The sequence below is a fragment of the Rhipicephalus sanguineus genome, chromosome 3 (assembly GCF_013339695.2).
Source record: "Rhipicephalus sanguineus isolate Rsan-2018 chromosome 3, BIME_Rsan_1.4, whole genome shotgun sequence".
Classification (NCBI taxonomy): Eukaryota; Metazoa; Arthropoda; class Arachnida; order Ixodida; family Ixodidae; genus Rhipicephalus; species Rhipicephalus sanguineus.
In genome coordinates this window covers 148,109,016-148,131,757 of record NC_051178.1, presented here as the reverse complement: position 1 = coordinate 148,131,757, position 22,742 = coordinate 148,109,016, and the positions used below count along the sequence as shown (strand labels likewise).

Sequence of the window (22,742 nt, the reverse complement as noted above, 5' to 3'; positions counted from 1 at the left end):
CTGATAACAGGGAACAAGTTATAGCTCTGAAAAAAAAGATAGAAGTCTGATAACTTGCACTGACCATGTAATGAAAATAAAGCATCCGGTGATGACCGCCAGACTTAGCCTTGCCTAGATTCATATGTGCTGTCTTATATCCTTTTCCGACCCCGTGACCAGTGTACTGGACATAAGAAAAAGAAACGGTGCAGAAAAGTAAGCAAAGCTAAAATTGGAACTGAAGCCACTTTTGCAGCTTCTCCAAGAGGTGAGCAATATCTTTCTTCATGTAGTTCCTCCCTCGGCCGCATTTTCTTATGGGGGAGCCTCAGAGTAATGGTGTCGTCCACGAGGGAACCCGCACGCTCAGTGCGCTCACAAGTATGTGAAATTATTTTAGGAGCTATCTTCGCACAATTCAAATAATATAAATCATGTGAGCTAACTTATGTCCACTTGAAACAGTGTTGTGGAAAGGTAGCCTCTATAATCAGAAGTTTGCTCACAATGCCAGAATATATTTATGTTCAGAACACTGGACGTTAGGATCCAATTGGCATGCATCGTGCCAAACATGGGGAGAGAAAGAAAACTAGGAGGGAGCGTCACGTGACAGTCTTGAAGCCCGCCATAAAAAAAGAAACTGGAGCATGCTGGAATTCTACCAAGAGCATTTAGCACGAGGAGGGAGTGGCGTCGGAGGAGGTTGGCTTGTGGACGCTAGGCATGCGCGCTCGTCAATTTTTTTTTTTTTTTTCATGAGAACACGCAGAAATAAAGTGGAACAAGAGCATGATGGGAATTCTACCATGAGCACGAGGACGTGGCAGCTTCGGAGGAGGTTGGCTTGTGGATGTTAGGCGCGCTCCCTCCTAAGTTTATTTTTCCTCCATGGTGTTAAATGCTGTGTGCGACAGTTATCTGTACGAAACTTTTGTCTTTTTCTCGGGTAAAAATAAACAGTGGTTGTGTTTTCTAAGACAATTAACCTTCTGACAGGACCAAAAGCAACATTCTTTCAAGAAAGAAAGCAGGATGTGCATACCCATAAGTGCAACATATAAATCCCGGTGTCCAGTATACTGGGCATGGTTCTCCTGTGAAAATCATTGTACTTGCCGACTCCTTTATTTTTTTGTGTGCTTTTCAATAGCCTCTGAACTAGAAAAGAACATCAAAAAGTGCTGTACTGCCCTTCAAAAAAACTCAGAATGGAAAGGGATATACAACTTTTTTTTTAGTCGAGTCTCCCTGGCACCTTTTGTCCAAGAATTTTTTTTTAGCATCTTCAAAACTTCCCTTTGTGGCCTATAGTAACTTTTTAGCGTACCTTTCTATTGTGCAGTGTCAGCAGTTAGAAAGGTGTTCATGTGCAATATTACATGCTGATACTGTGATTCGAGCAGGATCATTCTGATCAGAAGATAGAGAGATGTGCAGAGCAGGGGTGTGATTATAGAGAGACATCTGAAAGCACATGAACAATTTTGACAGCAGGTTATGTTAATTAATCTGTATTTGCTACTGGTACATGTTCTGTTATTTCATCTTGCGTAATGTGTGACCTCCTTTTCAATGTGCCTTGTTTGTGCTGAGGAAAATATAATGAACAAATAAAAATGAAAAATGGATACCGGCTCTCCTTGGAAAACTGTTGCGGTATTTCACTGAAATGTTTGGGACCATATAGTTTAAATTGTAAGCCATCGTATTGACATGTTGAAATATACGTATTTGTGAAGGGCTGCTGTATCACATGCTTTTGCATGATTCAGCAGTGTTGTGTTTATTGCTAATCTTGTCGGCATTTCAGGCAGAGTTTCTCCAGCCTAGGCTGCTTGGCTTCCTGACGTTTTTTGACCTTCAGCTTGTGAACAAAAATATACCTGATGACAAGAAAAAAGAGGTTGGTGTCATACCCTCTATCTTACTAACATTTAGTTTCCTGTTCGATGTACAGGATGGTCAAAAGTTTCCGGGCCTCTATCCCATTTAGTTCAGTGGCACGCTGCCTGGGGACTTTTGACCACCCCTGTACATCTGCAGAATTTTGCAGCAAGTGCATACCCCCTTTTTTTTTCTTAAATGGGCAGCAGCCTCTGCATTTTCTGCAGATTATAAGCTGAAGGAATCTAGCACTGGCACTACATTGCTTATCCTATAATTTCCTGGTTCCTAATAAAAACATCAGTGGTTGTGCTGTTTTCTGTCATGCCATGTTTCTTTGCCTTAAAGGGACCCTGAAACGGTTTTTTGAAGTTTTGTTAGCGTTTAGGCAAGAGTATCCCTAAATAATTCGCACCAGAAATTAAGCGACACACCGTGTACCAAGGCCACTACGGACAATTATATATATACCCTCCTCCTCACCCTGCCTTGCACCCTCAACTCACAGACACGCTGGCATCGCCGGCGATCGCAGCGCTGTCATAAGCGCACTCGATGGTTTGAGCTTTGCCCAGTCATGGCCTCCGATATTGCGCGCCGACAGGTTGCGTGCAATCTCGGAGGCCCAGTGTGCCCGGCAGCACGCCGCTCGCGGTGTGATTAATATTTGCTCCGACAGGTGCCGCCACACTACCAGTCGACCTTATTTTATTCTCCTGTACGGCGACAACCTGCAAAAGCATGCGGACAAACAAAAACAGTTCGAGAACGATCACCGATAAGCGTAAACCCTGGCAATGTGGTTGTGTCTTAAGGGGTGAAGTTACAGCCGCAGACATGCGGATCGTGGCGTTGAACAGATAGTGAGAGCGCGACGCTCATTGCAGCGACGAGCTGAAGGGATTCCGCTTGCCAGATGCCTCACAAACATTGCACGATGTCGCAGCTACAAGTCACCAATCGCTAGATATGTGGTACACAACACGGCTAGGGCAATTAATTTTGTCGAAGAAAAGAAACCTCGAGATAAACATTGTCGCTCAGCTCACGTCAACAAGGAGCACGTTGTAACACAGGCAGACGACGCTCGTTGCCCACAGGAGGTTCAGTGATGTGGACTGGACATATCCAGTCAGATCAGCCACCTGCGTGACGTCGCGCTTCCAGTGCAACACGCACTGGAAGTGGGCGGGGATCACAGCTGAGCCGCTGTGATCGGTGGCGATTCGCAGCTTTAAAGCCTTGTAATAAATTACACAGTTTACGTACATAGCTTAAATCGGTCTGTAAATGATCCTTACGACTTGCTCTACCGGCCCAATGTGTTCGCACAAAATCGTCAAAACCGTTTCAGGGTCCCTTTAAAAAGTTATCACTTTTTTGCAACCTCTTACTTTATGACTTGAAGCCCAATGTAAAGATGGTTACTGATAGGCAATGATCCTTTCAGTTGTGAAAATCGGCACCTTAAAATTAATATTTCACTGTTTTAATTGCACCTTTGCAGGCACTAAGAAGCCTGGAGTGCATCCTTCGGCTCATGGGCCAGCAACATGTAACAGCACTACGAATGAAGCTGATGGCAACCCTGAAGTTGGCATTACGGCTCACTTACGGGGAATTCCCATCAATCAACAGTTGTGTTTGGAGCACATTCGTTCACAAGTAAGTATTGATACCTGAAACAATCTCTTTCATCGGTTGCAATTGTCAGTTCAGCTGCAGCAATTTTTATCAATCGTGTTCACCATTGCCACATAGTTGCAAGGTTGCCTTCATAACATTCGTTTTATAGCTAGTGATGGTGGCAGAAGTCTTGTGGGGCCACTCGAAAACCTAGGCTCACATCTTACCTTCATTTCTGATTATTTCAAAATAAATGCAAAGTAAATTTTGTCTGCGGCCAGTCTAGGTAAAATCATAAAAACCAGCTGCATCTGTAGGAAGGCGGTTTGTCTTCACAAAATGTGGTACCGCCTTTCACTGCTATGGTGACACAGCATTTTATTAATTGCTAAAGAAAATGGCAGTCGCTGCCAATGATCAAACTCTGATGCAGGTAGGTTACATTCGCAGTAGCTCTGATTTCACGTCTACAGTCACTAGTGCTCCAGTGTCTCTCACGATAACGAATGCATAGTCTTCAAGCTTCTTCAGTGTGTCAAGGCAACTAAATAGATAGTTGAAGACAAGTGTAGGCATGATGCTGTTAGATGTTGAAGTAGTGTGACATGTCTGCTTTAGTTTTTGGCCAAGCTCAGTAAACCATACTCTAGTTATTATATAAAGCAGTTCATGCAACAGAGCAAAGAGATCTGGAAATATAGTTAACAGTCAATCAGTTTAGAGAATGTCACTCATGGCAACATAAATTACTGCGCAAGTTTGCACATGTTCTTAAAGGGCCCCTCACCAGGCCACATAGCAAATTTTAGTTAGACGCTGGAGGTTGTTGTGTGCCGAATGAAGAGCAGTATGCCGCAAGAATTTTTCAAATCGATCCATTACGAGCTGAGAGAAACAATAATTTGTAGCAGCTCGAAACCATGATGCGAGGAGGCGAGTTTAAAACCCTTGCCCCTCGCCCCGTGTAGCCTTCGCAAGCCAAATCCCTTCCCCGCCCTCTTCACTTGACACATACGCATAAACACGTCATACGCATGCATGGTCACGTGCGCATGACGTGCCCGAGCCAGCCAGAGCACGCGAGCGGCGTTGCACGGCCTTTACCTTTTTTTTTTTTTTATGTAGTGGCCGTGGGCGTTGTGTCGGCATTCTCTGTGGTTTACTGCCTGTTTCTGCGAGACGGGCATGAAAGTTGCGACATTTGTACTGGCACAAGAGTGGCGGTAGCATGAGCCAGTGCCGCATTAACGTTTAATTGGACGTGGTAGAATAAATGAGCATAATGAGTGCTCGAACGTGCCAGAACATTACTTTCATTTCCAGGGCTGGCATCTGCTCGATGCGCTGACCGCAGGGGCTTGAACGCATGCGAAACGGAGGCACATTAGTCCCGCATCTCGCTGCAGTTCACGGGAAAAAAATGAAAAAGACGCACACATTTCCTTTGTGTGTCTCATTATTTCTCTAAAGTTTTATTCATCTATTCAAGCAACAAACTACACATGTCGTGTCAAAAATTGGCCGCGTATCTACGTGCTTCGCTGCGAATGTCCTCGAAAGACGATACTAGAGGAGCGCTGCCTTAGAGTTACTGTATATGCTACCTTTGGGTAGCAGAGTTGCGCATAGGTCTGGCTAGCAACCATGGCTATGTCGCGAAGACTCAATCCGTTTTTGCAGGCGACATGCCTACCGGGTCACCGGTCGACATGTTTGGCGTGTCGAAGACCGGTGATCTACTTTAATGTGAATGACTAGTGTCAATTCAGTTCGCTGCAGCGGTGCCATCGAGAAATACAAAACTTGGCCCCAGCGTCAGCTTCTCCGCAACGCATGGTTGCTAGCGGCGTTTGGAAGACAGATGCGCAACTCTGCTACCTAAAGGTAGCATATGCAGTAACTCTACGCTGTGTGAGATATGGGCGCTATCTGGGAATATGTCGGGAAACGAGTTTGTGCAGAGGGCACGGAGGAGGAAAGTTCTTTCCTTCCTCCGTGGCAGAGGGCTTTCGTCGGCGCATCGCAGTTTCAGCGCAGCTTAAGAAACTAGGGTCTTTAGAATTACGTATCTATGTATACTATTTTCTCTTAAAGGAACACACCACCTAATACTTACGTAGTGATGTTGTGCCTCAGATATGCGTAATATTTACTTTTTGATCGACAACGTTCACAAGTATGAACAGCCGTACCAGTTCAAGCTGGGTGGGCAGTAAGCAAGTGGTTCAACTTTGGCCGGGTGGCTGAATCGGGTGACAGACAGACAAACAGAAAGACAGACAGACCAAAATTTCTGCGTTTAAGTTCCCCAAGAAAGACTATCGTCTTTAATAATTATCGCAGTGTGCTGTTGGCGACGTCAGAGCACAGTCGTCTACGTAGAGGACCGACGTCACAGCACTACCATCTATGTAGGGCCATTCCCTCATGTACGTCATCCCCTCATTCTCTGTGTGCACGCCCGCGAGAGGAAGGGCAAGCAGCGTTCAGCTTGAAATTGGAACCATTTCTGCGGCGCGTTGCGTTGCAAATTTTGGCAGACGTGATCGTGAACGCCCAGTGTTGCGCTCATCAGCTCAAAATTGTCAAACCTTGTGAGGGGCCCTTTAAAGAAAAAAAAACTCAAGTTAAGCAACTGCATGGAATTATACTGAGCTAGGACTGTGTCTAGCAGAAATGAATCCTTTGCTCAATTCTCCTTCTTTCATTTGTTTGATTTTGTACTCTTCTTTTTCCTTGTATGGAAAGGCTTTCGTGAGTATTGCAATTTTGTTTTGTTTCACAGGTATAATCCTAAGTGAATGACTTGGTAAGGACCCGTGTTTAAAAAGAAGGCAGGTTTCAAAAATGTGGTGCCGTGTCATGCTGTCCTTTTTCCCCCCTCTTGTTTATGGGCTTTTTTCATGCCTGCCTTTTTAATCACACACTTTGCTCAAGGTTATGTCTAGCTTCTCGAATATCTGCCAAGAGGTATTGAGAGAATTTCTTGTCAATTTTTTTTGCCAATAGCCTCGAGCCATCATCTACAGGTCCACTGCTGAGTCAGATTACTGCCACACTGTTGCCACTGCTCAAGTTGGACCCAGAAGGTGCAAAAAACATCTTCAACTTTCTCTTCATCGACAACAGGTGAGCATTTGTTTTACATTTACATCCTTGGTCACTGCCCTACTTTAAAGTTATTGCCTTGTCACACTGCAAAGAACTTGACTGGGATGTCTTTTTTTGTTGTTTTTGTTTTTACATTGCATGATGTTTGAGTTCAGCCATAAAAAGCTTTGTCATGTAGTCTCAGTGCAGAAAAGTACAGAAATTTGTTCTGCAGAACACAAAAGCAACTTTGGTACATGTTGTCTGCCTAGTAAATATAAGTCAATATGTCTTGTGCTGAAACACTTGCATTAAATATTGGCGTTGTGAACAATTGAGAACTGAAATTCTTTTGGTTCTGCTTGCCTGTCTCATTTACAGTAGTAAAAATTTCTCTGTTGCTGCTGACACAAATTGATGCCGAAAGAATTCAAATCTTTATGGCTCATCGCTCTGCAATGCAATAAATTGCAAGGCCCAGTGCATGCAAATGCTAACACAACAACTGTTTACAAATTGCTTTTGCTTGTTCTTTTGGGCTCCGAGCGAGAGGTTTGATGTGATTCTAAAGTTAGTGTGCACTTTCCCTTACTTCTTTGCCGTTTTCAGGGAGCAGCACGTGAGCTTCTTCCATGACCTTCATTTCATTTCTGAAGTTCCAGAACTGGAGCATGTTCAGCAAACTGTGTCAACACCAGACAGCCAAGGGTAATTATTATTAATAGAAGTTGTTTGAAGGAATCTATCGCATTTGCTACACTGCAATTTAACTACATTGTCAGTGAATGGTAAATTATGGTAAAGCAATGCATTTCATTATGCTGCTGTGTATTGCACAGGTAGTCAACAGCAGAGCAAATGTTTAGGAAGCGAGGAAGACTCAAAATGAAACATGAGTGATGACACAACATCGAAGTTTCTGCTTCAGCTTCCCATGGAAACATGGGTTTTTAAGGAGTGCTCAGTAGTACTTATTTAAAAAAAAGAAAGGATTGTTAAATGAACCGGTGCCTTCAGTACCTGAACATTGACAGTGTTTATAAAGTTAGCAACTCTTTATGATGTGATTGCAAATTTTTTTTGTGTGTGTGTGTGCTAAAGCTAGTAAGTATTATATGTACAAGGAATTTACCAAAGAATAAGGGTGGGTTGGTGCACACACGGTAGACATTCTCAACTCGTGACTGTCAACTTAGCACTTTTACTAAATAGGAATGTGTACAACTATGTATTGCATTTTTCCAGTTCTTACATGCAGGTCGGAAACTTGGAGAAACTTGAAAAGAAGTTGAGAACCACACAGCATGCAATGGAAAGAAAATTGATAGGAGTAACACTGATAGATAACGGGACAGCCGAGTGGATCAGAGAACAAACATGGGTAGGGCCGTTATCCTAGTTTATATAAGAGAAAAAAACATATCTGGGCAGATCACATCATAGAAAAGACAGATAGAGCGACAAAATAGATATCAGAGATGGAAAGCACTGTTGAGGTTGACAAATGGTCAGGTGGAACAATAAAATTGCAAAATTTGCAGGCATAAAATGGAATCAGCTTGTGCAGGATTGGGTGGGTTGGAGGTCACTGGGAGAGGCCTTCGTCCTGCAGTGGCCATGAGGTAGGCTCATGATGATACTATTGATGATGGGGATGATGCCAAACAGGTAATCATGCTTAAGGAATCTGGTGCTTATCATCGTTAAAAATTTGCTTGTAAATATGAATAGCTTCGTTCTATGAGCTAATGTTGCAGGTTTATTCAAGACAATAGAGAAAAATGGGAAAAAGATCGTTGTAAAGTGACGAAGGCTAAGCTGCCAGCATTAACACTGTTGCAATCATAGCTGTCCAAATTGATAGAAAGCCATCAGTCCTGTTGCAGCAGTTTTTTTATCGCTCACCATCACAAGATGGAAACCCCATCCACGTCACTCATTTAACATTGGCGTCCACTATTGTTTATTGTTGTTTTCTTCATCTATATAGAAGTGATTTGCAGTGAGCTCTAAAAACTAGTGTTAATTTCCATCCAGGCCTGCTATTTGTATGTTAACAGTGCATCTTCTAATGGCGACAATGCATGCATCTCTAGCAATGTAATATGCACCCTTTTCGTATAAAGGGAATACGTGTAATTTTTTTTCCTCGATAAGTACGGTGGAAGACCACTGTGCTAAGAGTTGTGGTGCTGAGTGCAGCCTCATGCGAATGCCCAAAAGCACTATTGCCACCTGTTTTGTTTACTCTTGCGCTTTCCTTCAGGCTGTTCACTGGTGAAAAGAACTCATGTTTCTTTGTGGTTTGTGCAGAGAGAACAACCTGAGTAACATCTTGGGTCCCTGCTTGCACGGTATTGCACACGAAAACCTTGACGTCCGAGTGCTAGCTTTGGGAAAGCTGAAGAAAGTGCTTTCAGCTAATCAGGTAACTTGTCACTGTGCCTCTGTCCTTTTCACATTTGCTACTTCCATGCTGTGCATGTGGGTATAGCACGCTTTTGCCTTCCAACAGAGCAAGCTGGCTGAGCATCTGCTTACACGGGAGTCAGTGGATCCACTTGTTTCAAAGCTGATAGTTCAGGTGAGTGCGAAATGAAACTAACTGTTGCAGTGTTTCAGCTTTTATCGATCATATTCGCGAAAGAAAAATTTATTGGAACCCCTCTGAACGAGAACTGATACGGAAAGTGTTATATGCCATAAGACAGTAACATTATATGGCATATTGACGCACATGGTATTGGCATGTGGCATATCGACAATATATGTCATATTAACGTTATGCTGTTATATGACGTTATATGGCATAGAAGGTTAGTGGTCTGGTCTCAGTGGTACTCCATAGCATGAAGAAATGGACTATGTCGACAAGAGTGGAGAAAAGACAGCTACTTACTTTCAACTAACGTTTACTGCGAAAAATGCAAAAGGTAGTGGTTTGGGCTGCGGTTTTTGTAGTAAACTTTAGTTGAAAGTGTTTCTCTTTTGTCCGCTCTCTTCCACATTGTCCATTTCTTCGCACTTAAGCCTTAAGCTGTATGGCAGTCAGCGTGGTGTTTGCATTGTCGCTGTATGATTAAAGACGATATGCACATACATACCGTACATTTGCCTGTATTTTCTTATAAACATTCCTTACATGAACCTTTTTTGTGTAAGAAATTCTATTTCCTTCTCACATCTACGTTGTGGTGCATCTTGACTGTGTTTCCTCTTGTGGGTGTTGGGTCCAAGTTGGGACCAAAGGGGTTTTCTGGCTTCAGACGTGATTTTTCAGCTACCACTCCAAATAATGCCATGCATTAAAAGTGCTTTGTAGTAGGGAGGAAATTCTCATCATCTGTTTCCTTGCCACTTATGAAATGCAGCTTCTGAGTGGTTGCCGGGAAGCAGATTCCAAGGTGCACGTCCTTCTGGCTGAATGCTTCGGAGAACTGGGAGCAATTGACCCTGGAAGGTGAGCAGCACGGGGAAAGTCCTCCGACCAATAGTGAGCCTTGTATAAGATAGCATTAACCAGTATTACATGTGACACAACAAACTGACCCTACCTTGTTGGCTCAATGACTGTAACATTCTGCTGCTTTTGTTGCATTTCAGGGTGGATGGAATGTTAATAATGTTCTTATGCTAAGATGTACAGTACTCACGCATTCAAACGCGACATCAAGTTTTTTTTTATAGCGACTGGTATGTGCTCCAGATTGCATTTTGCACAAAAAACACGAACACAAAGGGAAGAAGCACGAGACTGCGCTCGTCTCGTGGTTCTTCCCTTTGTGTTCGTGTTTTTTGTGCAAAATGCAATCCGGAATGTTATACCAACTCGCCCAACGTTCAGTTCTTCTAAACTGGTATGTGCAATTGCTCGAGACGACCACATCATGTTGTGACAAATCTGGTCACTGAAGATAATGTTGGCTCTTATCTACGTGCGGGAGTCGAAATTGCACTGATATGACCCGAATAGAAGACGGTGGAAATGAAAGTGTGGGAGTTTCTTAGCCCTAAATTGTCCTGTTTCAATCCGTGAGTACTGTACATGCATATTAAGGAACACCAAGTAAACGTAAAATCGGCCCTAACCGAAGCATTATTTGTAGTGCGTGTTGCTTTGAGATATTAAACCCTGCAGTTTCATTTTAAATTATTTTGTATTAGAGCTAACTGTAAATAAGCAGAGGGAGAAATCGAATCACGTTCCAAATGTAAGACGATCTATTTTCTCGTGCTGGTAATCATACACACACAAAAACAAAACTTGCATTACATTAGGGTGGACATAATTTCACCTTAATATTGTGGCTGAAATGTTTTCTCAGGTTGGAACTGAAGCTTTTGAACACCGAAAAAGCAGTTGCCGTCCACAGTGGAGTTGATGACAAGAGCTTCGCAGTTGACCTGCTTCAACGTCTGTGCCGCTCTTACCTTGCCGCTGAAGATAGCAGAGTTCAGGTAACAGAACCGGTAGATTTGAATGTAGCGAGAGGTACAAAAATTCAGTGTAAACCGTCTAAACCATTCCAGAATGGCTCACGTAGCATTTCACAATCTTCAGTGATTACCCACCGCATTAAGACCCTCAGTTGCTCTGTTGCTGTTAAAGGGATGCTGAAGTGGTTTTACAATTCGGTAAAACTTTGTTGTTAACAAGGACCAACATTATTGTCGACGATGGCGTAATTTTTTTCGCTGTTGTGGCAGCAGCAGCTTTAAAATACGCGAAAGAAAAGTTCGTTTTGCTCCCCCCAAGCAAGCGCACCAAAAGTGTGGGCGTGGAAATGAACTAACCGGAACTATGTCATAGTCGGTAGTTTTGGCCACGGTGGTAGAATAACAGGTGGCCCGACGCGCCGCTCCGCCAATGCACCGCGCGTGTCACGGTGCTCGAGTTGCCGCCGCTTTTCCGCAAGGTGGCAGCAGGTATACTCTGGGCCGATATCGCCGCTCCGGCGCATTTGAAAGCATGTGGCCAGCGTGCGTCACGAGCATTTAAACTGCAATTTACATCTTTAACTTTTGAGAAAGAGATCCGCGGTGTATTTATTACACCAGAGATGCCTTGAGCAACACTGAAGAGTTGCCATCGCTTAGAACGGACGCGCCACTAATGAAAGCATGCAACGTAACCAGCATTGCAGCGGCGTCTCTTCCTTTCTGCTTGGTCATCTTCGATAAATGCGGAGGCGTGTGTGGGTGCAAGCATCCGAAGAGCAAGAGCGTCCCTATGCGACGCAACCAGTGTCGCAAAGTCACAATCAGCCTTCGAGTCATGATCACGGCCAGATCATGGTGGTCGTGATTAGGTGATCCCACGGCTTCAGATCCGCTCTGATGTGTCGCGTTTGTTGCGCTCTGTCAAACCAACGCGCGTGACCGCATCGGTGTTTCCGCTCACTTTGCATGCTGGAACCATGGCTGAAACCACGGTGGCTCGATCTGTGCCGCTGATGTGGCAGCCACCATGGGACGAAAATGCTTCGCTCCAAATTGCAAATCTGGCTACAAAACGTGCGAAGAAAAGCTGTGTCTTTTCTCCGCGCCGAAAGACAAAAAGCGACTGCAGTTGTGGAGAAATGCAATTCCACGGAAAGACCTCCAGCTACAGTCCTCCGACACACATACGATGACGTGAAAACCAAATGCTTTTTTTTTACTCTGTACACACGCCGGTAGAAATTTTCACGCTTTTGAAAAAAAAATATATATATATGCGCGCGTCTCTTGCAATCGGCACCCTGTGACAGTCATATCGGGACTACCCGCGCCAATTAAAAAATTTTAAGCTTCATAAAGCCTGGCGCTCTTACTTTTGCGGTCATAGCTGGCAGACAGCCACTACAAGCTAGTAAAACCATAAACAACCGTTTAAAGCCACAAAGTTTGCTAGAAAAACCGGTTTTTACAGCCCAGCGAGAGCTTGCAATGCGCGTCTTTCGGCCCAAAAACTCGTCGCGAACCTAGCGGCGGCCACGAGCAACTCGAGCAGTACGGCAATGCGCTCGCGGCGCTCGATGGGCCACCTGTTTTATTCTACCACCGTGGTTTTGGCGGAGCCGTGGCCTTCGTGACTACTTCTGGCTGCGCACGTTGGTGGAACTGATTGCGAAGGCCATGCTTTTACAGAGCTGATGGCGCCGATGACGCGGCACACTGAAGTTGACGTCACCGCCTTGGCTCAGCAGTTCAAAAAGCCCTGCGGCTGCAGCCACTCTTTTTTTGCCAAGAAATGCCATTTGCGTTCACTTCTGTGAACTCTTACATTGGTTTTCGAATTCAGCAAGGATCAAACAATGATTACACTTTCCAAAGTCATTTTTTTTTTTAAAGTGCTTTAGCTTCCCTTTAAGAGATTACATGCTGAATTCTCTGCAGTGGTACCTGAATTTTATGCAAGACAAAATGCAGGGACACTTGTGTGCATAGATATATATGTGCATATTGCAGCACCACAGATGGCCATGGTAGCCTGTAGGTTGTCATTGTGTGCACATGTCCAAGCCCAGATGACACATTGGGACGTTAAACCCAATAATTTAATTAGTGATGTATTAGGTTGCACAGTATGCTTGGTAGGCATGCGTACAGCCAGCTTTAGAGACAACCGTATATGTACCAGCCTCGGCTTGGAAAATATCTGGCTGAGCTTGATTTCCTGTTGTATTCAATATGCACTTAATGTTTTTTATGTAGGCATGCCAGCCCAGCCGCAATATACTTCTCTAGAGGTCCACATGGTGCTCTTTGTTGGGTTATGTGTGTAATGACGTTCTTTGCTCCTGTGAACCTGTGGACAAAACTCAAATTCCTCTATTGCATTTTTATTGAGCAAATGTTCTCAAGAAGAGCTAATAATAAAAACAAAATATGCTTAGCAACGTAGTGAATATATATAGTTTGCTAACATAAAAAAACATCAAAGTTGTGCTCGCTTATATGTTGTCAAATTTGTTGTTGTTTTAGGACTGTTCTTCATATGCCATTCAAGAGGTTCTAAAGATCTACAAGTGTAATGAGACGAAATCTACACTCGGGCGAAATTTGTGGAAGAGTTTTTCCCCTGAGGTGCAAGAGATCTTCACCCCAATGCTCAGTTCAAGGTACGCTCTTGATCTTTTTTTTTTTTTTTTTTTGTTCGAAGTGTTCATCAGTAGTTGCTTCCATCTCCTAAAACACAAGATTTCAAATACTTTTGTTTGTTGTTCAAAGTGTTTCAGTGTTCAGCTACAAATTATTCAATATTTGAAGGTCATTTTTCTCTTGATTCAGGAATTTATCTGTTTGAGCTCTCCCTCTTATGATTCCTAGCTTTTATGTTTGCTAAGCATAGTTTTTTTTTTGCTTGTGAGAAGCATGTAGAGCAGCTTATACAGTTTTGAAAAAATGTCCGTACACCTTCGATTTTATGTGCTTGTTTCAGATACATCATGTCAAACAGCGAATCAGTGGATTACCCACACCCGTTGTTCGGCACAAACTATGCGCAGAACTTCCGTGATTGGCTGGCAAACTGGACGCTCGACCTTCTGGACAAGGTTTGACAACATTTTTATTGTTTACGAACTCCTGCTTATTGTGGATTAAGCTTGAACCCCTAAGCGTGGTCTGTAATTATTCCAGTTTCCAGCAGTAGCACCAAGGACAACTCCTACTTAATCGTACAACACTTTTTGTTTTTCCTTTTTCAGTGACAATTCATGCGCACCAGCTCATTAAACCAATAACTCCTGGCTTTGGGCAGTCGCATACATTCATTTTTAGTAGTTTGCCTTTATTTGTCACACTCTAGAGAGTATTATTGCTGATCTTCATAAACACTGAGAAAAAAAAAAGGGAACACTTTACAGCAGGCCTGTAGCCAGGGGCGGGGGAGGGGAGGGGCCTAGGGGCCCGGGACCCCCCCCCCAACCGAAATTTTGGTGAAGTATGTGTTTTTACTAAAAATAAATAATAAAAATAGGTGTTTTTCTGAAAAAATCGAGGTTTTCAGCAAGTCGAGGTTTTCGGCAAAAGCCTGCTCTACCGAGGTCCTACTGCATAAGTGAATGGCATAAAACATTTACGGTAGTGCTTTTTTTCTTTTTTTCAAGAATTACTGTGTGTAAAGCATTGGCTAATAAAAAAACTGAAAATTTTACGCTTCTTTTTTTTTTAGGTGATTAAAAGGGGCTGCATATTGGATGAAGTATTAGTTTTATGTGACAGAATGTGAGAGGGCCATGTAGAAGACCCGACCTGCACCACTAATGTATCGCAGGGAAGTTGATTTTAGCACATTTATATTTAAATATGAAGTCATCATGTGTGTTACGTGAAAAGTTGCCAACAACTTAAGCGTGCCTGGGTAGCCGAGTGGTTAGGACGCTCGCCTTCAGATCGAGGGCACGCAGGTTCGAATCTCGCTGCTTCAAGAAGTTTTTTTTTTAACTGCGCTAACAAGCTCTAACAAAAAAAGAGGGTAGAAGACTGGACGTGCACAGCCAGTCTGTGCCCTTCCAGTCTTCTACCCTTTTCTTTTTTCAGAGTTTGTTAGCAAAGTTAAAACAAATTTTGAAGACGAATATTTAAGATGAACTGATTGATGAACTGATTTGATGAACTGATCACTGCCCATGTGATTCGAGTTGTCGATTAATTCGCCCTCGCGCTGCCAATTGCTAGCATCCTGGTTAGCTCAATTGGTAGAGCGACCGCCCCAAAAAGCCATTGGTCCCGGGTTTGAACCCCGGACCAGCATAAATTTTTCATCAACTTGGAAGCTTTCTTTCTGAGAAATCCGTATAAACTTCCTTGTGGCTTTGTGCTACATATGGGGGGTTGTCAATTTTTCCTTTCTGAACCTTCCTGCCACCTTGCGAGATTCCACAGAACTGATTTGTAATATTGAAAGCAGAGCTGTAGATGCAAGGCACATGCTTAGACAGCACACCTAAATGTAGTCCCTCAGCATTGTTTGCATTTTCTTTTGACTGGGAAACATAAAACATACAAAGCCTTGTTACTAAGGCACTTATCCTGGATTAAGATGTAAAATTTGCCACTCTGTTGCAAATTAAAAATTTTTTCATATTTCCGCTCGTTATTTGGCAACTACGTCCAAAACCAGTGCACGTAGTAGGTTACGCTGATTCACTGTCTGCTGTGACAAGTTGAAACAGAAGGCGTAATCCGCTGGGCTTCTTATTCTTAGTGCAGCAATTAACGTGCAGAAACTCCTTGACTGTTGCTATTCCCTTGTTGCCACAGAAAGTTACTTGCTTGTATAAATTTTTTAGGGTGGGGGGTACCCCTGGCTAGGTTAATGATGGAGAAATATGTGCGCCCTTCACTTAACCTCCATGCCGCAGTTGTGATTGTCTTGATGCACAGTTGAAGGAGGACAAGGCCCTCAAGGTGTTCAGGGCCTGCTCCCTGGTCTTCAAGAATGACTCCAACCTGGCCTTGTTCCTCTTGCCGCGAGTTCTGGTGTGTGTCCTTGCCGACACGGATGCTGCAGGCAGGGAGCAGGTGCGACTTTCATTTGTTTGTTGCTTAAAGGACGAGGCTGATCTTTAAGAACTTTTTTTAATTCTTGATTGATTTTGTTGAAACTTGCTCAGTTTATGTATATTTGTGTGCTGGTTTCAAATATGCAGTTATTCTTGCAGCACAAATATCTAGGCTGTAAAGCATTTTGTGTGCCTTTTTCTGGGGAAGTTTTTTCCTGAACTGAGAGGATCACGTAGATCAGCATATCACAATAATCTGGAATGTGAACTGTACGCAAGAAAACAATAATGGATTTTCTAAGCCAATTTGAACAAAAGTTGTGCTATGTTGAGCATTCGTTAGTGAAATTGCGGCTTGACGTGGACTCACTCATATATGCTTAGTCGCAATGCCTTTGTCCTGCATTACATTTAGCATATATCTGAGATCGATGTGTTTTTGTTTTTGTTTTTTCATATTGATGCAGGTAATGACTGAAGTGCTGGCAGTTCTGCAGCATTGTGAGCAGACAGATGACAATTCTGGTCTGTTGCACCTATGCTCTCAGACAATCTTCTCCATACTTGACTACTTAGCCGTGCGTGCCAAGATGTTCAGGAACACTACAGCTCCTGGGACGTCGTCAGCATCACGTATGTATAAAGTATACCTCCAGTAGGATTGTGCAACCAAGCCCACTCACAAAAGTATTTACCTAAGCGCCCATGGTATGGAAATTACGAGTGCCATCTCGTTTAGTGCTTCTGATTTAGAAGTGTTATCCTGCTGTATATACTAGTGTGTTTACAACTGCACAAACAGCTCAGCTGAACATTGTGGTACTGGACTTTTACAAAGACTGCACCATCCATGAAGGTACTTGGAAGTGCAAAACACACAAAATACACAAGAAGAAGTAGACAAGGCGAGCGCTCACTTCAAACTAAAGTTTATTTACAGAAAGTGGCCAGGTTTTATTGTACACCAAAAGGCAACAGCAACAGGGAAACGCATGCGTGAAACAACAAACTAGCAGCTGATGAACAAGTATCACCTCGAAGATAAATAACCATAACAAAAACAAAAAAACAAAAGCTACCTTTTGCTCATGAGAGTCACAGAACTAAGGTGAAACAACTGTGGTGAAAAGACCCAGATCATGTCAAGCATGTGCGTGTCTGACAAGAGATTAACGAGGCAGACAACATGTAAATCTAATCGTAGTATATGCCATTTGTTTCCTGCCTGCGCAACATGGTTTACCTCATTCCTTCTGTTACCTCATTCCTTACTCATGTGGTCATTGCTACGTAGGCCAGACTGGCCGCTGCCTGAATATTAGGCTAAGATAGCACCACAGCTCCCTTAAAGGTGCCCCCTATTCACACCTTTCGCATCAATGTCGACAGTGCACAAAACCACCGTCCTTTTCCAGCACTGAAACAAGCTGAGAGAAATAATCTAAGCTTTCCATATCCACAGAAATGCTCCCACGTACGTCAGCCAGCCGTCTATTAACCTACTAAAAAACAGTGAAGTGACTTGTCTCGATAAGTCTGTGGCGCTGGGAATGCACCAGCGGCAGCCACACACATGCTTGGCATGATCTGGGTCTTTTCACCACAGCTGTTTCACCTTAGTTTTGTGACCCTCATGAGCTAAAGGTAGCTTTTTTTTTTGTTTTTTTTTTATGGTTATTTATAGGGGTGTGCGAATATTCGAAATTTCGAATATTTTTCGAATAGTGTTTGCTATTCGATTCGATTCGCACTGAAATTTTACTATTCGAACTATTCGAACTTCCCAAAGACAAATACAGTCAACGTCCGGTTGAAAGTGACCCATTCAGATTTTTAATATGCTTCACCTCATTACACTCTCGTATTGCGGCAAAGCTGCCTTTCAAGCTCCGTTACGGTCAAACTTAGCCAAGAGGCAAAGTCCGGTTGGAAATGGTCCCTAGATTTTTAATATGCTTCACCTCATCACACCCCCGTATTGCGGCAAAGCTGCCTTTCAAGCTCCGTTACGGTCGAACTTAGGCAAAAGACAGTCAACGTCTGATTGGAAGTGGTTTCTAGATTTTCAATATGCTTCACCTCATTACACCCCCGTATTGCGGCAAAGCTGCCTTTCAAGCTCCGTTACGGTAGAACTTAGCCAAGAGGCAAAGTCCGGTTGGAAATGGTCCCTAGATTTTTAATATGCTTCACCTCATCACACCCCCGTATTGCGGCAAAGCTGCCTTTCAAGCTCCGTTACGGTCGAACTTAGGCAAAAGACAGTCAACGTCTGATTGGAAGTGGTTTCTAGATTTTCAATATGCTTCACCTCCTCACACCCCCGTATTGCGGCAAAGCTGCCTTTCAAGGTCCGTTACGGTCGAACTTAGCCAAGAGACAGTCAACGTCCGTTTGGAAGTGGTCCCTAGATTTTCAATATGCTTCACCTCATCACACTCCCGTATTGCGGCAAAGCTGCCTTTCAAGCTCCGCTACGGTCGCAAATGTATTAACTCAAGAAAACGCTGGTTCCAACATGGAGATAAAAGATGTGGCAGAGTTGGGGGCTCAATTAATGCTGTTTTGGACCTGAAATTTTGGCAGGAAGTCCGAAAAATCGGACGCCGAAGCTTTTTAGCATCCAAAATTTCAGATGTTCTTATATGTCGACGTCTACTTGGCAGATTTGGAACTCCAAACTTGAAGGGAGCACACCCTTGTCCGCCACATCAGTTGGCCTTCCACAGCAGTTGAAAGAAGAGGAGAGGCTGAGGAAATGGCATCTCTGCCTATCACGTGTAAAGTGTTGTCGGCAACACTTTGGTTGCACCAAATCATGTACATAAATACAATTCGGCCTCTACATTGCCTCACTCTTGATAAGAAAGACAACTATGAAATATGACCCCACCAGCGCTTCATCAACCTAGCGAAAAGAAACACTTTCATGTTGCTATCTCATAAGAACATACTTAGGGATTCTCGGCAACTTTTTTCTGTAATTTCACTTCGAATTATTCGAAAAATGTTTGAGAAATATTCGAAAATTATTCGAAATTATTCGATTCGATTCGCACTCAATCTTTATTATTCGAATTCGCTTCGCACCCAAAATTTTGCTATTCGCACAGCTCTAGTTATTTATCTTGGAGGTGATACTTGTTCACCAGCGGTTAGTTTGTTGTTTCACGCATGTGTTTCCCTATTGCTGTTGCCTTTTGGCGTACGATAAAACCTGGCCACTTTCTGTAAATAAACTTTAGTTTGAAGTGAGCACTCGTCTTGTCTAGTTCTTCTTGTGTATTATGGGTGTTATGCGCTTCAAAGTACCTTCATGGATCAGTCCAAACTCGGCCAACTTTCTGTTCCTCTAGACTGCACTATGGCAAATGAAGTTCAAACAGAAAAATTCGAAGAATTCAATTCAACAGATTGAGCTTGAGATAGGCAGTATGTTGGTGCAGTTGACTGTGTAGTTCATGTGTGTAATACAACACTCTCCGTAGAAAAGAATAAACTCTACTTTCAGTTATGTGATATCTGCATCCAAAATACTTGGTTTTATTTTCTCTCTTTTTTTTCATTCTTCTTTGAATTTTTCTGTTCACAGATTTGTGCATGCATTTTTGTTCATGCCTGATCCCATCACATTGTCCTCTCGTCTGTGTGGAGACATTGTTGCCTCATAAGTTGCATTCAGTGATGACAGTGCTGTAGCTCAACATGTGGGGTCGCAGCGGCAGTGGCAGTGCTCAGTGATGAAGAGGCATCCTTTGTGGCCCGCATCCCACAAGACCTCCTGGCACGTGTGTCATTCAACTGCCAGGCCTACACTCGGGCTCTGTTTCACCTTGAGTCATACCTCCATGACCGTCCAGAGCGTGTGCAAGAGAATCTGCAGTTGCTTCAGGTCAGCCTGTTCTCCCTATGTCTGTCTTAATAACAGCAGCACTTACAGCGATGGTTTTCTGCAGGTGCTGGTCTGGAGATTTACCATAGCAGCTCATGAGTCTTTAGCCCTCAATGTGGATGCATGCCAATCCATAGGTAGCATTACAAAACTAGTTTGTACATTCTGCAAGCGTATCTGTGTGGAGTTTGTCTAAATGTTTCTTTGAAACTTAAAGAAACAGTTGTAAAGTGCTAGCAATAGTAGTGACAAAGATTTGTTGCAGGAGCACTCATTTTTAACATATCATAAGCCATGCAAGGCTGGGTTCTGTGATCATTTCAAGGAGCTGTGCCGTGGTAAAGAGAAAGTTAAAGCATAGCCTAACCTAGCATAACCTGATTTCATTACTATGCAGTTTTTTATGTATGTATCAAATGTTACAGTCACAGCAGAAAGGATGCCACATAACCTGACCATGATGCTGATATGTAATGCCATTTTCTTTTCGGTCTTGCTTTTGGTCAAAATTTTCTTAGGCATTGTCACAGTATGCCTGCTCTGTTGACAGTTTTATCCTTCTGAAAAATTTCAGAAAGTGTATGTGGCACTCGACGAACCTGATGGAGTTGCTGGTGTAGCCGCAGTTCGTAATAGTCAACCATCTTTGGAAGACCAAATCATTGAGCACCAGGCAATGGGTGAGCTGGCTGTTGCTTACCTAGCACTATTTTCCTTGCTAAATATTTATGATGCAGATGATACTCTTTCTCTTGTAGCTGATGAAAGCCACAACGTGCTAACAGTTCTCTCTATGAGTGCAATGAAAACTATTTGTATGTTACATTATTAAACGTTGAGACGACTTGACTCATCGTAAAACGACATACGTACAAGTTAATTACTAAAAAATTTGCGGTGGCTTAGCTCGGCTATGCCAGGATATACGTAGCATTAGCAAAGGTTCAGCTGAATATTCTTAGCTTTCCAGATTGTCTAGGTTTATTAGCCTTCTTTTGTTCATTCTTCATACGCTGAACCACTCATTGCTAGGCAACTACTTCGGGATCCAATGAGATAAACTTCTCGGCTCTTCTGCGCCGTCGAGCAGCATTTGCGCTGTCCTTCTCCATGGTGTTACCCACCTGCACATGCCAGTCAGAGGCGCTATCAAGCGGTCCCAGCGCAGTGTCAGACGGCGACTGCACAGCGAAGGCAAATATCTGCACGTGCGCCGGCGCCACTGTGTCTATGGCTACGACACCACTCCTCTCGAATGCGGCGCAGACCAGCAGCGGCGAGCTGCGCGCGGCGGTGGCGGAGCCTGCGCGCGCGGCGGCGCCAGTGTGTCTGCCGCGTCTACGATGCCACTCCTCCCGAACGCGCAGACCAGCAGCGGTGAGCCGCGCGCGGCGGTGTCAGAGAGCACGTGAGATGCCAGCTCCGGTGACACAGCTGTGTAACATCATTGATCCTCGCGCATGCGCAGCACGGCTCATGACCATCCACGCGAAATCGGCTCCGGCTAGGCAAGTGTAGCTAACGCTACAAAAACTTTTACAGGTTAAGGTCTTTGCCCACGTTGATTGTACGCACAATGCATCCATCTTTCAACGACACAGTATTGGCTTGAACACATTCAGTTCCTTAAAGTTGGGTGTGTTTATGCCTGCTGCAATCTGCTGTTAATATATTTAACAAGTAGTTTACACGCTATCAGATTTGCTTGTTTGCCATTAAGAAGACTCGTCATTGTAATGTGCTGCAGTAGTCTGTTACACTCCTGACAGTTTGACCCAGCGGTGTGACACCAGTATGTTGCATTGCCACACAGGGAAACTGCAGGATGCTCTTGCGTGCTATGAGCGAGCACTGCGACTGCCCACATCTCAAGCGTCTCACCATCAGGGGCTGCTCAGTTGCCTGCTGTGCCTCGACCAGCCGAGCACCGCACTCACACATGCCTCAGGGCTGCTGGCAGAGAGGTACCCACACACTAGACTCTGCCTCGTCTCAACATTATTCCTCAAAGCAAGTGAGGTTGTTTAACAACCCCTCCCTAGAAGTGACTGCCAGGCCTCTAAAATATTGTGCAGTTAATTTACTGTTATTAATATTACTTTTAGCATGGCTCTGTTCTTCTTTATGGCACACTAAATGACAAGTCAAATGGCAGCAATATACGTTTTGTGCTGTGCCCATCTACATGAGCTGCAGCATGTGTACCCAATGTATATACGCTGTGCCTTTCCTTAAAATCATCCATCATTAGCATGTCACTCTGTACGTGCTTGCTGAGAGCAGTGAGGTAAAAAGAAAACAAACAAATGTATTTATTTGCATGGAGGTAATTGCTTGCTCATAAACACACTATGGCATTGCCATTGGTCTAATAGAGGCAGTACAACAGCACACAGAACTGACATGCGCTCTGACTTCCCATAGGCAGTTATGAACATTTTAAAACTTTATAATCTTAAACAGCATGATTTTTTTCTGGGGACCTCACTCGTTTATTGTAAGTTATTATTTAGTGACTGTACTTTGCATTTTCACAGCCTCAGAGGGATGTTACTCGGATTTTAATCCCAAAATGTATGGATATTCTGAGGCCCTGGCGTCGGATGTCCCGCTGTTTGTGCTATCCTGCTCAATTATACCTTAAAGCCCTTGAAAAGGTGCCCTTTGAGGTATAATTAATTAATTTATTAATTTCTTAGCACTTAGCTTTGCATTTATGTGCATCAGCTTCAAGTGCACACTGTATGTTTCAGCACAGTTCAGGACCAGCCTTA

General features: G+C 43.6%; 1 protein-coding gene across 1 annotated transcript in view; it reads left to right on the top strand.

The window, feature by feature from the left end:
- The window catches only part of LOC119387427 (serine/threonine-protein kinase ATR), a 90,267-nt gene that overhangs the window by 33,334 nt on the left and 34,191 nt on the right, over nt 1-22,742 (top strand). Inside the window, exons 25-39 of the mRNA XM_037654820.2 lie at nt 1,796-1,888; nt 3,377-3,534; nt 6,505-6,624; nt 7,195-7,293; nt 8,899-9,013; nt 9,101-9,169; nt 9,957-10,045; nt 10,911-11,043; nt 13,552-13,688; nt 14,009-14,123; nt 15,958-16,095; nt 16,544-16,709; nt 19,796-19,968; nt 20,543-20,648; nt 21,782-21,932. Of these exons, the coding sequence (XP_037510748.1) occupies nt 1,796-1,888; nt 3,377-3,534; nt 6,505-6,624; nt 7,195-7,293; nt 8,899-9,013; nt 9,101-9,169; nt 9,957-10,045; nt 10,911-11,043; nt 13,552-13,688; nt 14,009-14,123; nt 15,958-16,095; nt 16,544-16,709; nt 19,796-19,968; nt 20,543-20,648; nt 21,782-21,932 (1,862 nt within the window). The remainder of the gene's footprint in view (nt 1-1,795; nt 1,889-3,376; nt 3,535-6,504; nt 6,625-7,194; nt 7,294-8,898; nt 9,014-9,100; nt 9,170-9,956; nt 10,046-10,910; nt 11,044-13,551; nt 13,689-14,008; nt 14,124-15,957; nt 16,096-16,543; nt 16,710-19,795; nt 19,969-20,542; nt 20,649-21,781; nt 21,933-22,742) is intronic.